Consider the following 17,193-nt stretch of genomic DNA (forward strand, 5'->3'; position numbering starts at 1 on the left):
GGGTGAGTACTGCTTCGGTACATCCCACCAGTCTATGGATTGATCAGCTTGATGATATGGAAGGTAAAATTATGTATCATACCTGATAATTTTCTTTCCATTAATCATAGCTGATCAATCCATAGCCCCTCCCAGATATCTGTACTGTTTATATTCTGGTTGCATTTCAGGTTCAAGTTTAGTCTTCAGTTCCTGTTCAGGAGGACTTCGTGTTCAAGTTTTTCAATGAATTCTTCAAGAGTTGAGACGAATTTGTGTTACAGTGAGCTGCTGCATTCCTCTCCCCTCCGTTTTAAGGGGCTGGATTGAGACTTAAATTCTGCCGGCGCTCCCTCCCGCTTCGTGCGGCAGTAGGGCAGTTTTGTACCCCTCCCGCTTCGGCGGTGTTAGGGTCAGTCAGCTCCTCCCGCGGTTGCGGTTGCAGGATAAGCCAGATCCCCCCGCATCGGCGGGTGTGGTGTCCCTCCCCCGCTCCGCGGGGATGAGCTGGACGGATTCCCCTCCCCCACTTGTGTGGGGATGAGCTGGGTTAATTCCCCTCCCCCGTTTCGGCGGTGGTGAGCTGGGCAGAGTGTCCCTTTGTGGGTGTAATTCTCTATGTGCTGAGTCCTGCGGATGGAGCTTTGATATCGACATACTGAGGAGTTTCCGGCAGCACATGACCACATATAGGGAGGCAAAAGGTAGATGGACACAACCCACCAGTCTATGGATTGATCAGCTATGATTAATGGAAAGAAAATTATCAGGTATGATACATAATTTTACCTTCTATCCCCTTAAAGTAGCAGAATTGCTTCAGAAACTTGGTGGACAGATGAGTCTCACATCAAACCATCATTTGCTTTGTTCCCATGAAAACTCAGAAACTTACAAAGTTTAAAAAGTTAGCAAGTCTAGAACCAAAATGGACAAACTGTATTATGTTTTTTAACCAAAAATGATGAACTGAAAATATTAGCATGAAGTTTTTGAATTGTTAAACTCTGCTAGTGACATGTTGATAATGGTGGAAAAACCCAAAAAGTGAAAATTGGAAGTTATATAAGAGCTTAGACAACAGAATTTGATCAGATAGAATATGGCATTGGCAGAATTTGAGCGGAGATACTGAATGCTAGTTGCAGATTAGATGCTGTGAGAACTCTAAATAAAAACACAGGCCTTCTTGCTGGCAAGTGTCTTATAAAAGAAACCAGGGCACTCTAATTTAGGCTTATAGATGTGGTGTAAAAAAAATTATGGTTGCCAGCAAAACATTTTAAGGAGTCAGAAGAATACATTATTTTTTTCCACCATTTTTTTGCTTGTTTTTTTTGGCAGTTTATATTTTTTCTCTTCCTTTGGGGGTGTCACTTGGATTTTACTGGATTTTCTTCCACCTTAGGCCCCTTTTGTTGTTCACCTTTATATTTATCTCTCCATATCTGAGTAACCCTACTCCTCTTTTCTGTTCTTCTTAGCTAGGCGTGACCGTCTCTGGCTCAGTGGTATGTGGTTCATTGGGACCTGCTCTTAGAATTACTGACTTCATTGATTGCAGTGTTGAAGATCTTAGGTGCCCTTTTACTAAAGTGCATTAGATTTTTCAGTTACCGTGGCTTAATGCAAAAAAGTAATGGATAGTGCCACGCACTACCTGCATAGTGCCTTCCACACCCAATCTCCATCTCTGCTTTGCCTAGTGACTGCCCCCTAATTCCAAATGCCCTCAATGTATGGTTTAGTACACAGTAATTGGATATGGGCGGATTATAAATGTTAATAAATACAAAATGGCACAAAACCTGTTGCTGCATGCTAAATCGCGTTTTAAGTGCCTAACACACTTTAGCAAAAAAGCTCCTTAAAGAGCATGCAGAGATAAGAAATAAGAGTGTAAGGTCTGCAGAGGACACCAATGCTCTGAGGTGCTTGGTGATAAATCGGAGACTGCAAGATAAAACATAACTTCAACTTTGACACAATAATTTCAGACTAGTTAGCATTCTTGAGTGAATGCATAATATGATCTTTGTTATCAAAATATTTAAGACTATAGAGAACAGCATTTAAAAAGCTTGGAGAATATCTGAAGGAGAAGGGATTTTTTAGAGCTGAATACATAGTGTGGATGGGCAGACTGGATAGACAGTGCAGTGGGCCTTATTTTGCTTCCAGAATCTACTGTTGATTAGTTTCTTTTAAAATTCTATCTCCATAATATCTGAAAAGATATACAGCTCGGTACCTTTTCCTCAGAAATTGAAGAGTCAGGTTAGGAAAAGACTTCATCTGGGGTTTGCCAGTGTTGTGTTTTTGGGGGACCACAGACCCTGCTCTTGATGCTTTAGATATTTTCTTCTTCTCCATGAAGGTCCCCACCCAGCACAGTAAACAAAAGTTGTTTTGAACAGTTGATTTGCCTCTGTTAGCCTTGATGTGTCAGCAGTGTGCTTGAGAACTATTACAGGAACAAGCCTCTGCATGGAAACTGACATGGCCTAAGTCTGTGAAAAGTCAGGTTCATAATGTAGAATAGTGCTTCACTGTTGCGCTACATGCTTTGTCTCTACAACAGGATTGTAGAGCTTAGTAGTCAGTCTGGATAGGCTGTATGGGCTTTATCTGCCATAATTTTTAATGTTCTATGTTTAAAATGATCATCTTGGAAGGACAGATGGGATGTATTCCACACATTTAAAAAGGCAAAGAAAGGCCAAATTAATGCTGGTGTGGTCAAAAGATAAGGTGAGAGAGGCTAGTATAGGCAAAGAACATATTTCAAAAAATGGAAAATGGATCCAAAGGAAGTAAGTAGGAAAAAGCATAAGCACTGGAAGGATAGTTTGAAGGCATGGCTAAGGCAGGCAAAAGGAGAATTTGAAAGGAAAGTTTGCTGTTGAAATAAAATCTCCTAAGAAAATCTTTTCAGGTGCATTTGAAATAAGAAACCTGCAGTAATGTGAAAAATTCCCCCTCTCTCCTCATGTCCCCTATTATTGCAGATATGTTACACTGAATAATTTCTGATCTTTAAACAAAATAAAATATTAGACAAAGGGAATCTGATTAAACATAAAGCCTAGGGCAATATTTCCCAAGTTGGTCCTGGAGTATCCTCTTTGCCAGTCACGTTTTCAGGATATCCACAATGAATATGCATGAAATCAGTTTGCATACACTGCCTCCATTATATGCAAATTTCTTTCATGCATATTCATTGTGTATAGCCTGAAAACCTGATGGCAAGGGGGTACTCCAGGACCTACTTGAGAAACACTGGCCTAGGGAATGCACCGTAATGTTACTAGGAAGTATATTTTAAAACTAGTAAAAAAAGGCCCGTTTCTGTCAGAAATGAAACGGGCACTACAAGGTTTTCCTCAGAGTGCATGTTTGAGAGTGTGTGTGTCAGAGAGAGAATGAGAGAGAGAGACATAGTGTGTATGTGTGTTTGTGTGAGAGACAGAGTGTATGTGAGAGACAGAGAGTGAGTGCCCCCACCCCCCCTCAGGACCCCCCCCCCCCTTTATGGTCTGAGGACCCCCTTCCACCCCCACCTCTCTGGTCTCAGGACCCCCTCACCCCCTCCCTCCAGCCACACATGTCCAGCGACCCTCCTCTCACCCTGCCCCCCTGCAGCCACCCATGTTCAGCGACCCTCCTCTCCCCCTGCAGCCACCCATGTCTAGCGTCCCTGCCCCCCCATGTCCAGCGCCCCTCCTCTCCAGCCACCCAGGTTGTGTAGCGAATTCTTCGGGGCAGGCAGGAAAGATCCCCGGGTCCTGCCTGCCCGCTGCTGGCGCTGACCCCCCCCCCCCCCCCCCCCGCTGCCAGATCACTGTTCAAAATGGCCGCCGAAACTTCCAATGGCGGATTCGCGAGACTTCTGCTGTAGTCTTGGAGGCCGCCCTTGTAAGTGTCGGTGGCCATTTTGAACATCGATGCAGCAGCAGGGGGGGGGGTCAGCGCCAGCAGCAGGCAGGCAGGACCGGGATCTTTCCTGCCTGCCCCGAGGAATTCGCTACACAACCTGGGTGGCTGGATGGGGGGCAGGTGAGAGAGCAGGGTCGCTGGACATGGGTGGCTGCGGGGGGGGGGGCAGGGGAGAGGAGGGTCGCTGGACATGGGTGGCTGCAGGGGGGAGGGGACAGAGGAGGGTCACTGGACATGGGTGGCTATATGGGGGGAGGAGGGTCACTGGACATGGGTGGCTGCAGGGGGGGCAGGGGAGAGAGGAAGGTCGCTGGACATGGATCAGCTGTGAGGCAAGGAATGGTTTTTTTTTTTTCTTTTTTCGCGGGTTCTGAAGTTTCACAGCATAATGGCAGCGGTGACGTCAACCTGACTTCAGAGCCTAGCTCAGGAACTCCGAAGGAGCCACGGACACAGGCAGCAAGATTAGAACGTTGGCGGTGAGAATTATTATATAGGATGATGATGATATTAAAAATAATAATGATATTAAGCTCTGGAAGTAGTTGCCAAAGATTGTGCTAAAAGTGCAGCTGAGTTTAAAAAAGGTTTGCACAAATACTTCAAGTAAAAGTCCATAAATTATTAAGGTAGGTTAGGGTCAATCCACTGCTTATCCCTGGGGGGAAACTCCATGAAATCTACTCTGGAGTAGCCTAATGGTTAGAGCAGTAGGCTGGGAACCAGGGTAGGCCAGTTCAAATTGCACTGTCGCGCCTTGTGATCTTGGGCATATCACTTAGCCCTCCATTGCCTCAGGTACAAATTTAGATTGTAAGCCATCCAGGGGCTGAAAAATACCTACTGTACCTGAACGTGCTATTCTGTAATGGCGTGTGTAAGTGGCGTGGAGGGGCATAATCGAACGCGAACGCCTATCTCCATGGGCGTCTATGTCCGAAAACGGGTACGTGAAGAGGCGGGACAGACCGTATTTTCAAAAAAATGGACGTTTTTCAGCTGGGCATTTGTTTTTTTTAGCGATAATGGAAACTAAAAACGCCCAGCTCAAAAACGTCCTAATCCGAGCCATTTGGTCGTGGGAGGGGCCACGATTCATAGTACACTCGCCCCCTGACATGCCAGGACACCAACTGGGCACCCTAGAGGTCAGTGCGGTGGACTTCAGACAACGCTTCCACATGCATAGCTCCCTTACCACGGGTGCTGTGCACCCAACCCCCTCCCCCAAAACCCACTGCCCACAAATGTACAACACTACCGTAGCTCTTAGGGGTGAAGGGGGTACCTACATGTGGGTACAGTGGGTTTTGGAGGCCTCCCATTTACCAGCACAAGTGTTACAGGTGGGGGGGGGGGGGGATGGGCCTGGGTCCACCTGGCTGAAGAGCACTGCGGTACCCACTAAACGTGCTCCAGGGACCTGCATACACGCAGGCCTCTAGGACTTGTTGCTGCTATATAACGAAGTCTAATCTCTCTGAAAACGTCCTTCATTGGAATAAGCACGCTTACTCACAGTTAACTGCAGATCAGAGGTTGTGCCCCACTGGCAACGAGTCTCCATGGTACTGAGATTAGCAGTAGGTCAGAGCTGGCAGAATGGTGTACAATGCCCTCTTTCAGCCACATTCAAGGTAAGAACTAAGTTCTGTAACATGGCTAACACATGAAAGGGATCTAAAACTGGCTTACAAAAATGGCCACTACCTCATGGACTACCGGAAACAAAACAGGGCACAACAGAAAGGGTGTCACACTCACCCGAGAGCCACATCAGAACCAGGGAAAGGCTGTCACAGGATAGAACACATTCTGCTGTCATGGAGGTGGGTACGGCATTTGAGGCTGGAAAAAAAGTATTTAAAGTGGGGGGTTTTGGTGGGAGGGGTTAGTGACCACTGGGGGAGGTCATCCCCGATTCCCTCCAGTGGTCATCTGGTCAGTTGGGGCACTTTTTTGGGACCTGTTCGTGAAAAAAAAGGGTCCAAAAAAAGTGACCCAAAATTGCGGTAAAACGCCTTTTTTTTCCGATTATGAGCTAAAGTCGCCCATCTTTCCTCGGCTGATAACCATGCCCCAGTTCCGCCTCCAACACGCCCCCGTCAACTTTACCCGTTTCCGTGACGGATTGCAGTTGGAAACGCCCAAAATCGGCTTTCGATTATACCGATTTGGGCGCCCACGGGAGAAAGACGCCCATCTCCCGATTTGGGTCGCAATATAGGCGTTTTTCTCTTTCGATTATAAGCAGGATAGTGTGTATATGCAAGAAGGGTTTGCACGTGGGCAGAGCATGGGTGGGACATAGGCATGTCTCTTAATTACGCCAGGTCTGTGTCTGGTTTAAGTGTGAGTGCATAAATGTAAGGCATGCCAGTACTTGATTATGTTAGTATTCTGTAACAGTTTCAGCACCCAGATACTGTAATAGAATAGGGTCTCATGACGGGGCATCGAGAAGTGCCTACTTATAGAATTGCCCCCTAGATTAGTGCTTCTCAACCCAGTCCTCGGGGCACACGCTGCCAGTCAGGTTTCAGCAAATCAACAATAAATGTGCGTGAAATAGATTTGTATGCACTGCTCCTTTGGTATGCAAATCTATCTCATGCATATTCATTGTGGATATCCTGAAAATCTGACTGGCTGGGTGTGCCTTGAATACTGGGTTGAGAAGTATCCCTAGATGAGAGTTTTCCAAACATTTGGGGTCAAGACTTGGGTGAGCTGGCCATAGTTGCATCATTATTCTGCATTTCCAGAGGGTCACACAGTTTTATTTATGATGGGGTCACAACTATAAAAAGATTGACAAGCATTGCCCTAAATGTCACTATTAACAAATTTCAAAGAATGCACTGTACTTTTAAACCTCAGATGGAATTTACAACAAAGAGCATGCCTCTTGGAATAATATCCAGCTCCTTTGTGTGTTTGTGTATGTGGGTGCATATGTATTTGTAAGTTTCTATAAGCATATGTGTAAGAGTATGCCTATGTGTGTATATGTATGTAGCTGTGTTTCAAATGTGTCAGTGTTTCTGTGCTGCAAGTGCTGGAACTCTTTTCCCCATAGAATTCTATTACACCAATTTTTTTTGGGGGGGGTGGGGGAGAGGACTTGGGATCCTTCGTACAATCTGGTCCATTTTTGAACTCAATATGCCATACATTTTTTTGACCCTTGGTATATAATTTCTTTTCACCATTTCCATTGAGTTGAAAAAGAAAAGTATGCGAAACATGGCTCATGGAAGTCTTTCCAACCCTTCTGTGTGTGTATGTTTGTGAATCTGTGTGTATTTGTGACCTAAATGGATGAGGGGGAAGGGGGACAGTTTCAATAGAACAGTACCAAAACTTTCAGTTGGTATGGAAAGAATAATAAAATGAAGTTCTGTAATAGTACATCATTTTGTTTGATTATGCTGTCAGCATATTTCAAAGGATGGATGTTAGTGGTTTATCAAATAGTATTAAACTTAACTGTACTGTCTTCTCCACCACTAGTTGGTAGTTCAGATAGCAACCGATAGCAAGCTACATAATTAATTGTCACCATACTTAGCAACCATCGAGAAGGCTATATGGTTCATTCACAAAGTTTCTTAGTAGAACTTACAACAAAGGAAATAAAATACACATCAGAATCACAGCCAACTGAACAAGGAAAGGGGTGTGGCAACATGGGATGGAGTGGAGGAGTGGCCTAGTGGTTAGAGTGGTGGACTTTGGTCCTGGGGAACTGGGTTCAATTCCCACTGCAGGCACAGGCAGCTCCTTGTGACTCTGGGCAAGTCACTTAACCCTCCATTGCCCCAGGTACAAATAAGTACCTGTATATAATATGTAAGCCGCATTGAGCCTGCTATGAGTGGGAAAGCGCGGGGTACGAATGTAAGAAAAAAAAGTGCATGTTAAAGGGTAAAGCATGAGTCAAGTCTCATAGAATAATTTCCAATCCCTCTGTGTATTTGTGTGTATGTATGTATTTTCTGTGTTGTATATGTGTATGTCTGTGACTGACACATAGAGGAGGGGAGACTTAGTTTGAAAGGAACAATATCCTAACTGCCAGGTTTGTGTTTCTATGTGGCATAAGTCAGAACTGCTTCTCTCGCAGTAATGCATTGGGCCATGTGTGTGTGTGTGTGGGGGGGAGACTTTAGGGCTCATTTTCAAAAGAGAAAAACATCCAAAAAGTGTCATAAATCACCATTTGGACAAATTTCTTCTCAAAACGTCCAAATCAGTATTTTCGAAACCTATTTTACAGACGTTTATCTATGCAATTAGTCTGCGCTGCGTCCAAATCACAAGGGGTCATGTCGGGGGCATTTCAAAGGTAGGATTAGGGCATGCATAATACTTTACAGCCATAATGATACCAGGTGGATCTTTCCTGCCTGCCCCGAAGATTTCATTACACAACCTGGGTGGATGAAGGAAGGGCAGGTGAGAGAGCAGGGTCGCTGGACATGGGTGGCTGGAGGGGGGGCAGGGGGAGAGCAGGGTCGCTGGACATGGGTGGCTGCAGGGGGGGCAACGGGAGAGGAGGGTCGCAGGACATGGGTGGCTGCAGGGGGGCAGGGGAGAGGAGGGTTGCTGGATATGGGTGGCTGCAGGGGGGGGCAGGGGGAGAGGAGGGTCGCTGGACAGGGGTGGCTGGAGGGAGGGGGTGAGGGGGGTCCTAAGACCAGAAAGTTGGGGGTGGAAGGGGGGGCCTCAGACCATAAAGGGAGGGGGGAGGGGGCGCGCACACACTCACATTCAATCACTCTCTGTCTGTCACATACACTGTCTCTGACACACTCTCTGTCTATCACACTCTCCATCTCTCACACACACTCTCTCTCTCAAACATACACTCCGAGGAAAACCTTGCTAGCGCCCGTTTCATTTCTGACAGAAACAGGCCTTTTTTACTAGTAGGCTTATAAAGTTTCATAGTAACCTATGGAACTTTGTAAGTCTAATGCCTATGTTTACTAAGCGGCACTATGGGCGCGTTAGTGTTTTTAACGCGCGTAAATGGTTTACACACGTTAATCGTTAACACACCCATAGAAATGTATAGACGAGTTAGCGTTTAACGCGCCTTAAATTTACAGGTGCGTTAAAAACGCTAACATAGCTTAATAAATATACCCCTGTGTGCTTTGAAAATGAGCCCCAAGGATATTATATCATTACCTAAAAAGTTTGTTTTTGGATAATTGAGAGGTTTATTGCCTCTATATTAAAAAAAAAAAATGATTGGAAATTTTAAAGTTCTGTTTTGAACAAGTCATTTGTAGAAAGTATCTGTTGTATTGTAAGCAAATAGATAACTTTGATTGAAACTGAGCACACACTTTAATGTGTTAAAATTATAAATCTACTTAACTTTTCAAAACCAAATGTTTAGTACATCAGGTAGCTTCAATAACTAATAATCATGATGTTCCAAAAATGAAAACTGTGACTTGGATTAAAATTAAAACCTGCCTTCCCAGTATAGTAACTCACTAGACCACTGCCATTTATTCTAGGTGGGGGGAAGAGGAAATGTTTCATGAATTTCCAGTAATTCAGACAAAGTCACATTCATCACTGACTGACTTTACCTCCAAATAGGTTGTAAAGAAAGCTAACTAAATACAGGCTCTGTTCTCACAAATAGTCTGCATTTAGTCTGCAAAATCATTGCAAAGAGTTTTAAGTCAGTGGGTAGTTCTGACTCAGCCACTCTGCTGCCAATGTTCCTTACCTCACAGTTTTGCATCTTTGCTTTAAAATGCTCTGTATGGAGTGAGAGAATTTTATCTGGCCAATAGAAATCTTTCTGTGCTGTTGTGTTCAGTAAATTGCCTTATGGCACACTATGGTGGCAAGTAATGGTGCAATATGCAGTGATTCTTCTCATGTTGGTGAGAAGGTAGTTTTGAAGTAGTTTTCAATATTTTTCAGATACCAGTTTATTTCTCTGCATAATTTAGGCTCTGTTTCTCTTATACAGGAGTTTTGAATATATGTGGAATTGTACTAGTCACCGCAGATATGAATTAAATCTATCTAAATCGCTAGTCATGAAGCAGGATGAATTTGATTTAAGATGATTTAAATCACTAATCCGGAAAAATTAAATGTAAGTATTCTCTAGTAAAAGGGCATTCTTATTTGATATAATGTTAATACATATTCATCAGTGCTTAGATATAAGTTTCATTTAGTTAAGTACATACTATGCATTATAAAGCAATTCTGATTTTTGTTAGATCTTTCTTTTCATTTAAAAGTGGATTGTTTAGTCATTTTTCTTTAATGGGGAGGGGGGGGGGGGGGGGGGGAAGCATTTCCTTATTCTGCTGGACCAGTCAGATCAACTGGTTATGTCACCCTTCTAGTGGATGGAGGCAGAGAAGCTCAGCGTTCCAGTGACATCACTAGTATAAGGAGTGGTGTAGCCTGGAACTTGTCAATATTTCTCTTCCTCCAGTAGATGGTGCATCCCTATTATCCCACTATTGACTTGATGCCTATTCACATGGTTCTGGCCTTCTTACCTAAAGTTGACTCTCCTCTTCATCTGAATCAGACAATTTCTCTCCTAAGAAAGGCCAAAATGGAGACAGTGAGGATGTTTCACAAATTGATGTTTGCAGAGCCCCCATTCACTATCTGGAGATAAAGAACTCCTCCAGGAAGTCTGATCAGCAATTTGTTCTGTTTAGCAGATTGTGTAAAGGGAAGGCACTCTCCAAGTCTTTGCTGTCATGGCGGATTAAGGTGGCGACAGAGGCGCAGCGTACCTTCTCAACTGAAAAGTAGTTCTAGACCAGATCTCAGGCCATGGTGGTTCTGGAAGTTTTTTTAGGGAGGCAGAATGGTCATCTCTGCATTCTTTTGTCAGGCATTAAGAGACTGATTTCTTGACCAGGGATGATAGCACCTTTGGCAGAGTAATGTGGAAGGGAGCCTTGTCTTATTCCTGCCTTGAGGGATAAAGCTATTGTACATTCTGTTGGTCTGGACAGGTCTAGCAGAATGAAAAGGAAGATAGAATTTTGGTTTTATCTGATAATTTTCTTTCCTTGATTACCTGTTTGACCAGTTCAGGGCCCACTCAGGAAGACTTCAGTGTTTAGGAAGTCTGTGGGCATCTGTCTTGGTCTCAGTTATCTTGATTAGGTGTTTCGTAGATCTACAGAGGGGGTTCCTTTGTATATACATGTGTGTGTGTGCTTTTGGCATTTGTATACTGACAAGTTACAGGCTGAACCATTCCTTATACCGGTGATATCACTGGAAGGGTCATCTTCTCTGTTCTCATTTGTTGGTAGGGTAGAATAACCTGTTGATCTGGACTGATCTAGCCAGAATCAAGGAAAGAAAATGATCAGGTAGGACTAAATTTTGCCTTACTTGTGAAATCATTAGGAGCTGAACTAACGCCAGTTAAATTAAATCATGAATGTCTGGAGAATGTTTTTCCCATGATGTGTTAGAACAGACATTATCAAACGGACTTTCAAAACTTTCTCTCCTAAATGTATACCACCTTTTCTTGTCCAAAGGGCAATAGAAAACAGGCTAGCTTTATACCTCAAGTAAAACAATAAAATAATTATTTTAACTCTTTTAGTTATAAATGTAGCATTTCATAAATATAAAAATGAAATAAGAAATTTCAGCCAAGTCAACAAGAGAAACTTAAAATATTGGATTTTGCAGTTAACTAAGGCTTCTTCATCTGTGTTTGCCAATTTGTTTATAGTCTGAGTAAGAGATGTAATTTCTCAATTATACCAGAGGGGTGAGGAAAGTTTTCTACAAATAATCCTGCTGTGAAATGCTGGAGTAGTCTTCTGTGGTCTTTGAATCCAAATGCTCGAGGCTTCCACCAGCTTATTGGTGAGACTTTATTTAAAACATTTATTTATTTGCATTTTGTTCACATCTTTTCCAGTACTGGCTCAAGGTGTGTTACATTCAGGTACACTAGGTATTTCCCTGTCCCTGGAGGGCTTACAATCTAATCTTGTACCTGAGGCAAATGGAGGGTTAAGTGACTTGCCCAAGATCACAAGGAGCAGCAGTGGGATTTGAATCAGGCACCCCTGGATGTCAAGCCTGATGCTCTAACCACTAGGCTACTCCTCCATATTTCCTTATCACCACTGCTAGACCAGTCTAGGCGAGTGGGGTTATGCATCCCAACCATTAGATGGAGACAGAGAACACTGACATTCACTGATGTCATCACCAGTATAAGGAGTGGTGCAGTACTGGTACTTGCCAGTAGTCTCGGCTTCCAGCAGATGGTTGCAGTTTAGATTGGTATAGCAGAATTTCACTCATTTGACCTGGCTCCCTGGGGTGTTGACTACAGTCAGTGACCTCAAGGTCAAACTCCAGTGCCCTGATGTTGTTCCTTTGTTCTAAGTGAGCCAAAAGGAACTCTGGATCCAGGACTCCAATTTGCAGGTCCCATTCCTGATGGGCTACATAGTCTTGGGAGGGAGTTCGCATAAGGCTTCTGCTGGGAGTGGTGAGTAAGGGCTCTTAGGGGTCCATTTGTTCTATCTGTATCCAACTCCCCCACTCCTCCTGTTTTTATAAGACTTCGTTGTGCCATTTCTTCCCCTGTTTCTGGTTGGAGGGAGTCAAAAGATGAATAAAAGCTTTTTAAAAAAAAGCCAGAAAGAGGGAAAGGTTGCTGGTAAGAGGCATGTTTCTCTGCAGCAGTCTGCAATTCAGTGATCACTCACAGGAGGGCTCCCTAGTAGTGGGAATGTGAGGCGCTTCCAGTGGCAGAGTGCTGAGGGCCGAGCACAGGGAGAGGAAGGAGAAGAGTGTGGGCTGGCAGGACTCAGTAGGCGGTATGCGGCCTTTGGGAGCCGCTATTTTTTTGCACCTCACTTGTTTCTACTTAACCGTTCTACTTCAGGAATGCAACAGATCAGCAGGGGAAGCAGTTAGCACAGGAGTGGGCAACCTCAGTCCTCGAGTTCCTCAACCCACCAACATACAGTGGAAGCAGTGCATGCAAATAGATCTTATGCATATTCATTGGGGAAGTCCTGAAAACCTGACTGGGTTGCGATCCTTGAGGACTGAGGTTGCCCACCCCTGAGTTAGCAAGAAGACTGCAGCTCTTCACAGTTTCCCATTGGTAGAAACTGTGATCATTTTCTGCACAAGCCACGTGCTCTTATGTGGATGCCACTGCTCAGTTGCCTGAAGCAAAGGGGGGGGGGGGGTTCTATGAGCCCTGCAATGTGTTATTCTCTTCTGAGCCAGCAGTTTGGGGAAGAGGTTACAAGCTGATGGGCTAGGTTTCTGGATGCCTTTCTAGTTGCCCTGGCATCCAGGCTTGCATCAGTAACTCTGGTGCCAGGGTGGGGGGGAGATGGTGCTCAGACATCACTTGTCATAGTAATTTGGAGTTCTAGGCACCCCAAAATGTACAGCCCTTAAGGTTGGTGCCCAGGGTCTAGTGTGGTGCTATGGAGCACCGAGTGCCAGGTGGAAGGAGGAACAAGATCTCTTTGATTGTTGAGCAGCAGCATGGATATGGGACTTTAGTGATCCTAAATTGGGTATCCATTCAGGCGGCCTGCATCCCTAAAAAGCAAAATCATTTGGCAGACATTCAGCAGAGTCCTTCCATCTCAGTCACTGAATCCGCAAGTTTTCTAGTTTATCTTCCAGCGCTGGGGAGTACCTCAAGTAGACCTGTTTATCTACAAGGAAAATGCCTAATTACCTCCCTTCTGCTTGAGACTTCTCTCTCCAGCTTAATAGAATGGGTTTAGTCCGTCCTTTAAGCAAATCTGTCAATATTGCTAATCACAAAAACTCTTTAGAAGTTGCAGAGGGGGCCAAGTTCAATGATTCTCATAGCTCTCATTGGTCTTATCAAAACTGTTTTTCCCTCCTCAAGAGTCTCTCTGTTCAACCTCCGTATAGAATCCTGCTGTTTCCAACCTTGATAATGCAGATCAAGTTGTGCTATAGTAGCCCCAGTATCAACTCCATAGCACTCAAGCCGTGGAATTGGGGCCATGCCTTGTTGCTTCCATAGAACTGCCCCTTCCAACTGAAGAAATTCTGATGACATCAAGGAAACCTTACAGAAGACATTCCTATGCCTTTACATGAAGAAGGTTCTCCATCTGGTGTTTTGCATAAGGATAAGATCTTTTCATATGCCTGCCAAAGGCTATTCTATGATGTCTGTACCAACTCTGTATCAATAGGATCTCCAGACATCTTCAGTCAAAGTGTGTTTTTTTTTTCCTTATGTCTTGATAGACTAGGCTTCATCTTTATATTGGGTCTCCACTTCAGACGTTTGTACTGTACTTCTTTCATAAAATCAAATTTTGAGGTGATGAAATTCTTCTAGTTAAAGTATCTTACCATAGAAAATACTAGGAATTACTTTGTTCAGAAAGGTCAGTGAACTTCAGGACTCCATCATAAATAAACCATACACTCAGTTCCATCACGACTGGATATATCCTAGGTTCTTAACAAGGGTCATCATTCCTTTCCACATAAATGAAGAGAAAATGTTACCTTCTCTCTAAGCCTCATAAGCATGCATGTGAGAGAGCTTGCCATACCCTGGATTGTAAATAAGTTCTTGCTTAATAAAAGACAGCAACTGTGCCCAGGTATTTGTCTCCTCACATTACAGGAGATTTGGTACCTCAATGGCAAAACATGCCATCTAATTGGCTAGTGTCTGTATTCAGTTATTGTACTGGTACTACCCTGTCCAGCAGAATCAAACCTCACTAGATGAGTCACTTCTGCATCAGTAGCAATCTTAGGATCTGAATCTTTAAAATACTGAGTGGAGTAGAACAGGTAGACGTGAATCGCTTGTTTACTCTTTCCAAAAATACTAGGACTAGAGGGCATTCAAAGAAGCTACTAAGTAGTAAATTTAAAATAAATCAGAGAAAATATTTCTCCATTCAAAGAGTAATTAAACTCTGGAATTCATTGCCAGAGAATGTGGTAAAAGCAATTAGCTTAACAGGGTTTAAAAAAGGTTTGGATAATTTCCAACAAGAAAAGTTCATAAGCCATTATTAAGTTGGACTTGGGAAAATCCACTGCATATTCTAGGATAAGCAGTATAAAATCTGTTTTGCTGTTCTGAGATCTTGCCAGGTACTTTGATCTGAATTGGCCACTGTTGGACCAATTCTGGTTTGGATTGGCCACTGTTGGACCTTTGGTCTGTCCCAGTATGGCAATTCATATGTTCTTAAAGAGAATCTGTAAAGCAGTTACCTGGTCCTTGCTACATGGTTTCACTTCACACTACTTTTGGACCAGTCCTAAATTAAGGACAATGCCTTTTGGTCAAGCAGTACTAAGCGGTCTCTCATTCACAGTTTGTTACTCACTGGTAGGACAGTTCTCTCAAATGTGAAACAATATGAACTTGGAAGTTGCTTGATTGTGTACCTAATTCTGTTCTGGAATGAAATTTAATAAACATGGGATAAACTCCAAAAATTCCTTAATAGAAAAAGATGGAAACAAAGCAGTGGGAGTGGAGGAGTAGCCGTTAGGCTAGAGCATCGAGCTGAGAACCAGGGGAGCCCAGTTCAAATCTCACTGAAGCTCCTTATGATCTTGAGCTAGGTCACTTAGGGGCACTTTTACAAAGGCGTGAGAGGGCCTACGCGCGTACTGTGCTCTACAAATCAGCACTACTGCCCAGCTAGCGTGTGAGCCAGGGGGTAATTCCGAATTTGGCGCACACTGAATCCCGCGGTAGAAAATAATTTTTTATTTTCTACCACGGGCCGCTTACCCAGTGGTAAATAGCAGTTGTTGTGCACTGCATGCTTACTGTGCGGGTAGCGCTTGAGACCTTACCGCTAGGTCAGAGGGTGGCAGTAAGGTCTCGGGCCGAAAATGGATGCACGCTGGTTTCAATTTTACCGCCCCTTAAAAAAGGCCCTTTTTCCTAGACGCAGTAAAAAATGGCCCAGCATGCACGAAAAGACACACACACTACCGCAGGCCACTTTTTACCACGGTTTAGTAAAAGGACTCCTTAACCCTCCAGTGCTTCAGATGCAAACTTAAGGACCCTTTTACTCAAGCTTAGCACTCACTAATGGACACTAGTGTGCACTAAGTGCCATGTGGCTTATAGGTAAAATAGGACATGCAGCATTTAGCATGCGCTAAGCTTTATTAAAAGGGCTTCTTGGATTGTAAACCCTCTGGGGACAGGGAAATATCTTGTAACTGAATGTAACTCACTTTGAGCTACTCAGAAAATGAGTGAACTAAGGGGTCCTTTCACTAAGATGAACTAACAAATTAGTGTGTATTAATTGCCATGTAATCCATAGGTATTCAGTGGTCTGTGCAGCATTTAGCGTGTGCTAATTGTTAGCGCATCTTAGTACAAGGACCCCTAAATCTAAATAAGTAAATAAACCTGCAGAGAATGATTCAGTTTAAAAGAACAGTGAAACAATCATATTGTGCTTCCAAAAAGGTAACTTACATGGAAGAGCAGTTACAACCTGAAATAACTTGTTGGGCAGACTGAAGGGACCATTTTTCTCTATATCTGCTATAATTAATATGTAACTCTATTTCTTCATGCTTTAGTTCACAAACTGCCATAACATTATGACAGTTATTGATGCATGCAGCAATTCTCTAAACAGTCCAAGTTTGTTCACTATTTACTGGATAAATGGACATCTTGCTTTAGTAGGAAGAAGCTGCTTCTTGACTGTCATGTTTTCTCCTAGCTTGTAGCAAGCAACACAATTCTCAATGAAATGGTTCCAGACTTCTGAAACTAATGCAGATTTATTTGTCTTCATTTGAATTGATCTTGTTGACATTGTGAGACCACACATATATAATTTCCTGGAATTTATTTAATAGCATAGTGTCATCAAAAAGTCTGAGTCCCCATACATTTGACCAAAGACTTTCCATGGGAAAGCCGTTTGCATTGTAGGCAGCACTGGCATATAAAATCACAATGAAGGCATCAGATTTCTTGAAAAAAATTGTCGGGTTGTCATCTTAGAACTGTCTCCTTGCCGTAGTATCAGTACACCTTTTTATACAGTGAAAGATAGTATCATCAATAACCAACTGCCACTCACTTTCCATGATGTCTTCTTTTATTTCACATTTGACATAGAGCATCAGTCCAGGAGTTTCTCAAAGTCTTCTTGGAGCACAAGTGCTATCAATAACTTCCCATACAGTTCAGTTGACTTTTCACCGACT

General features: G+C 43.5%; 1 protein-coding gene across 11 annotated transcripts in view; it reads left to right on the forward strand.

Moving 5' to 3' along the window:
- PKN2 (protein kinase N2) overlaps positions 1-17,193 on the forward strand; it is a 218,713-nt gene that overhangs the window by 56,267 nt on the left and 145,253 nt on the right. For 5 of the 11 annotated variants that reach the window (XM_030205380.1, XM_030205379.1, XM_030205390.1 and 2 more), the window contains exon 2: positions 9,920-10,048. The exons of 1 other annotated variant lie outside the window; for it this stretch is intronic. Coding sequence is in view for 1 of the 10 variants with exons in the window: in XM_030205386.1 (XP_030061246.1) it covers positions 11,788-11,814 (27 nt within the window). In the remaining 9 variants the exon portion in view is untranslated. Of the gene's footprint in view, positions 1-9,919; positions 10,049-11,243; positions 11,304-11,748; positions 11,815-17,193 lie in introns of those variants that run through there. 5 more of the 11 variants (XM_030205381.1, XM_030205382.1, XM_030205388.1 and 2 more) reach the window with 3 other exon arrangements.

The sequence above is a fragment of the Microcaecilia unicolor genome, chromosome 6 (genome assembly GCF_901765095.1).
Source record: "Microcaecilia unicolor chromosome 6, aMicUni1.1, whole genome shotgun sequence".
In the NCBI taxonomy this organism is placed as follows: domain Eukaryota; kingdom Metazoa; phylum Chordata; class Amphibia; order Gymnophiona; family Siphonopidae; genus Microcaecilia; species Microcaecilia unicolor.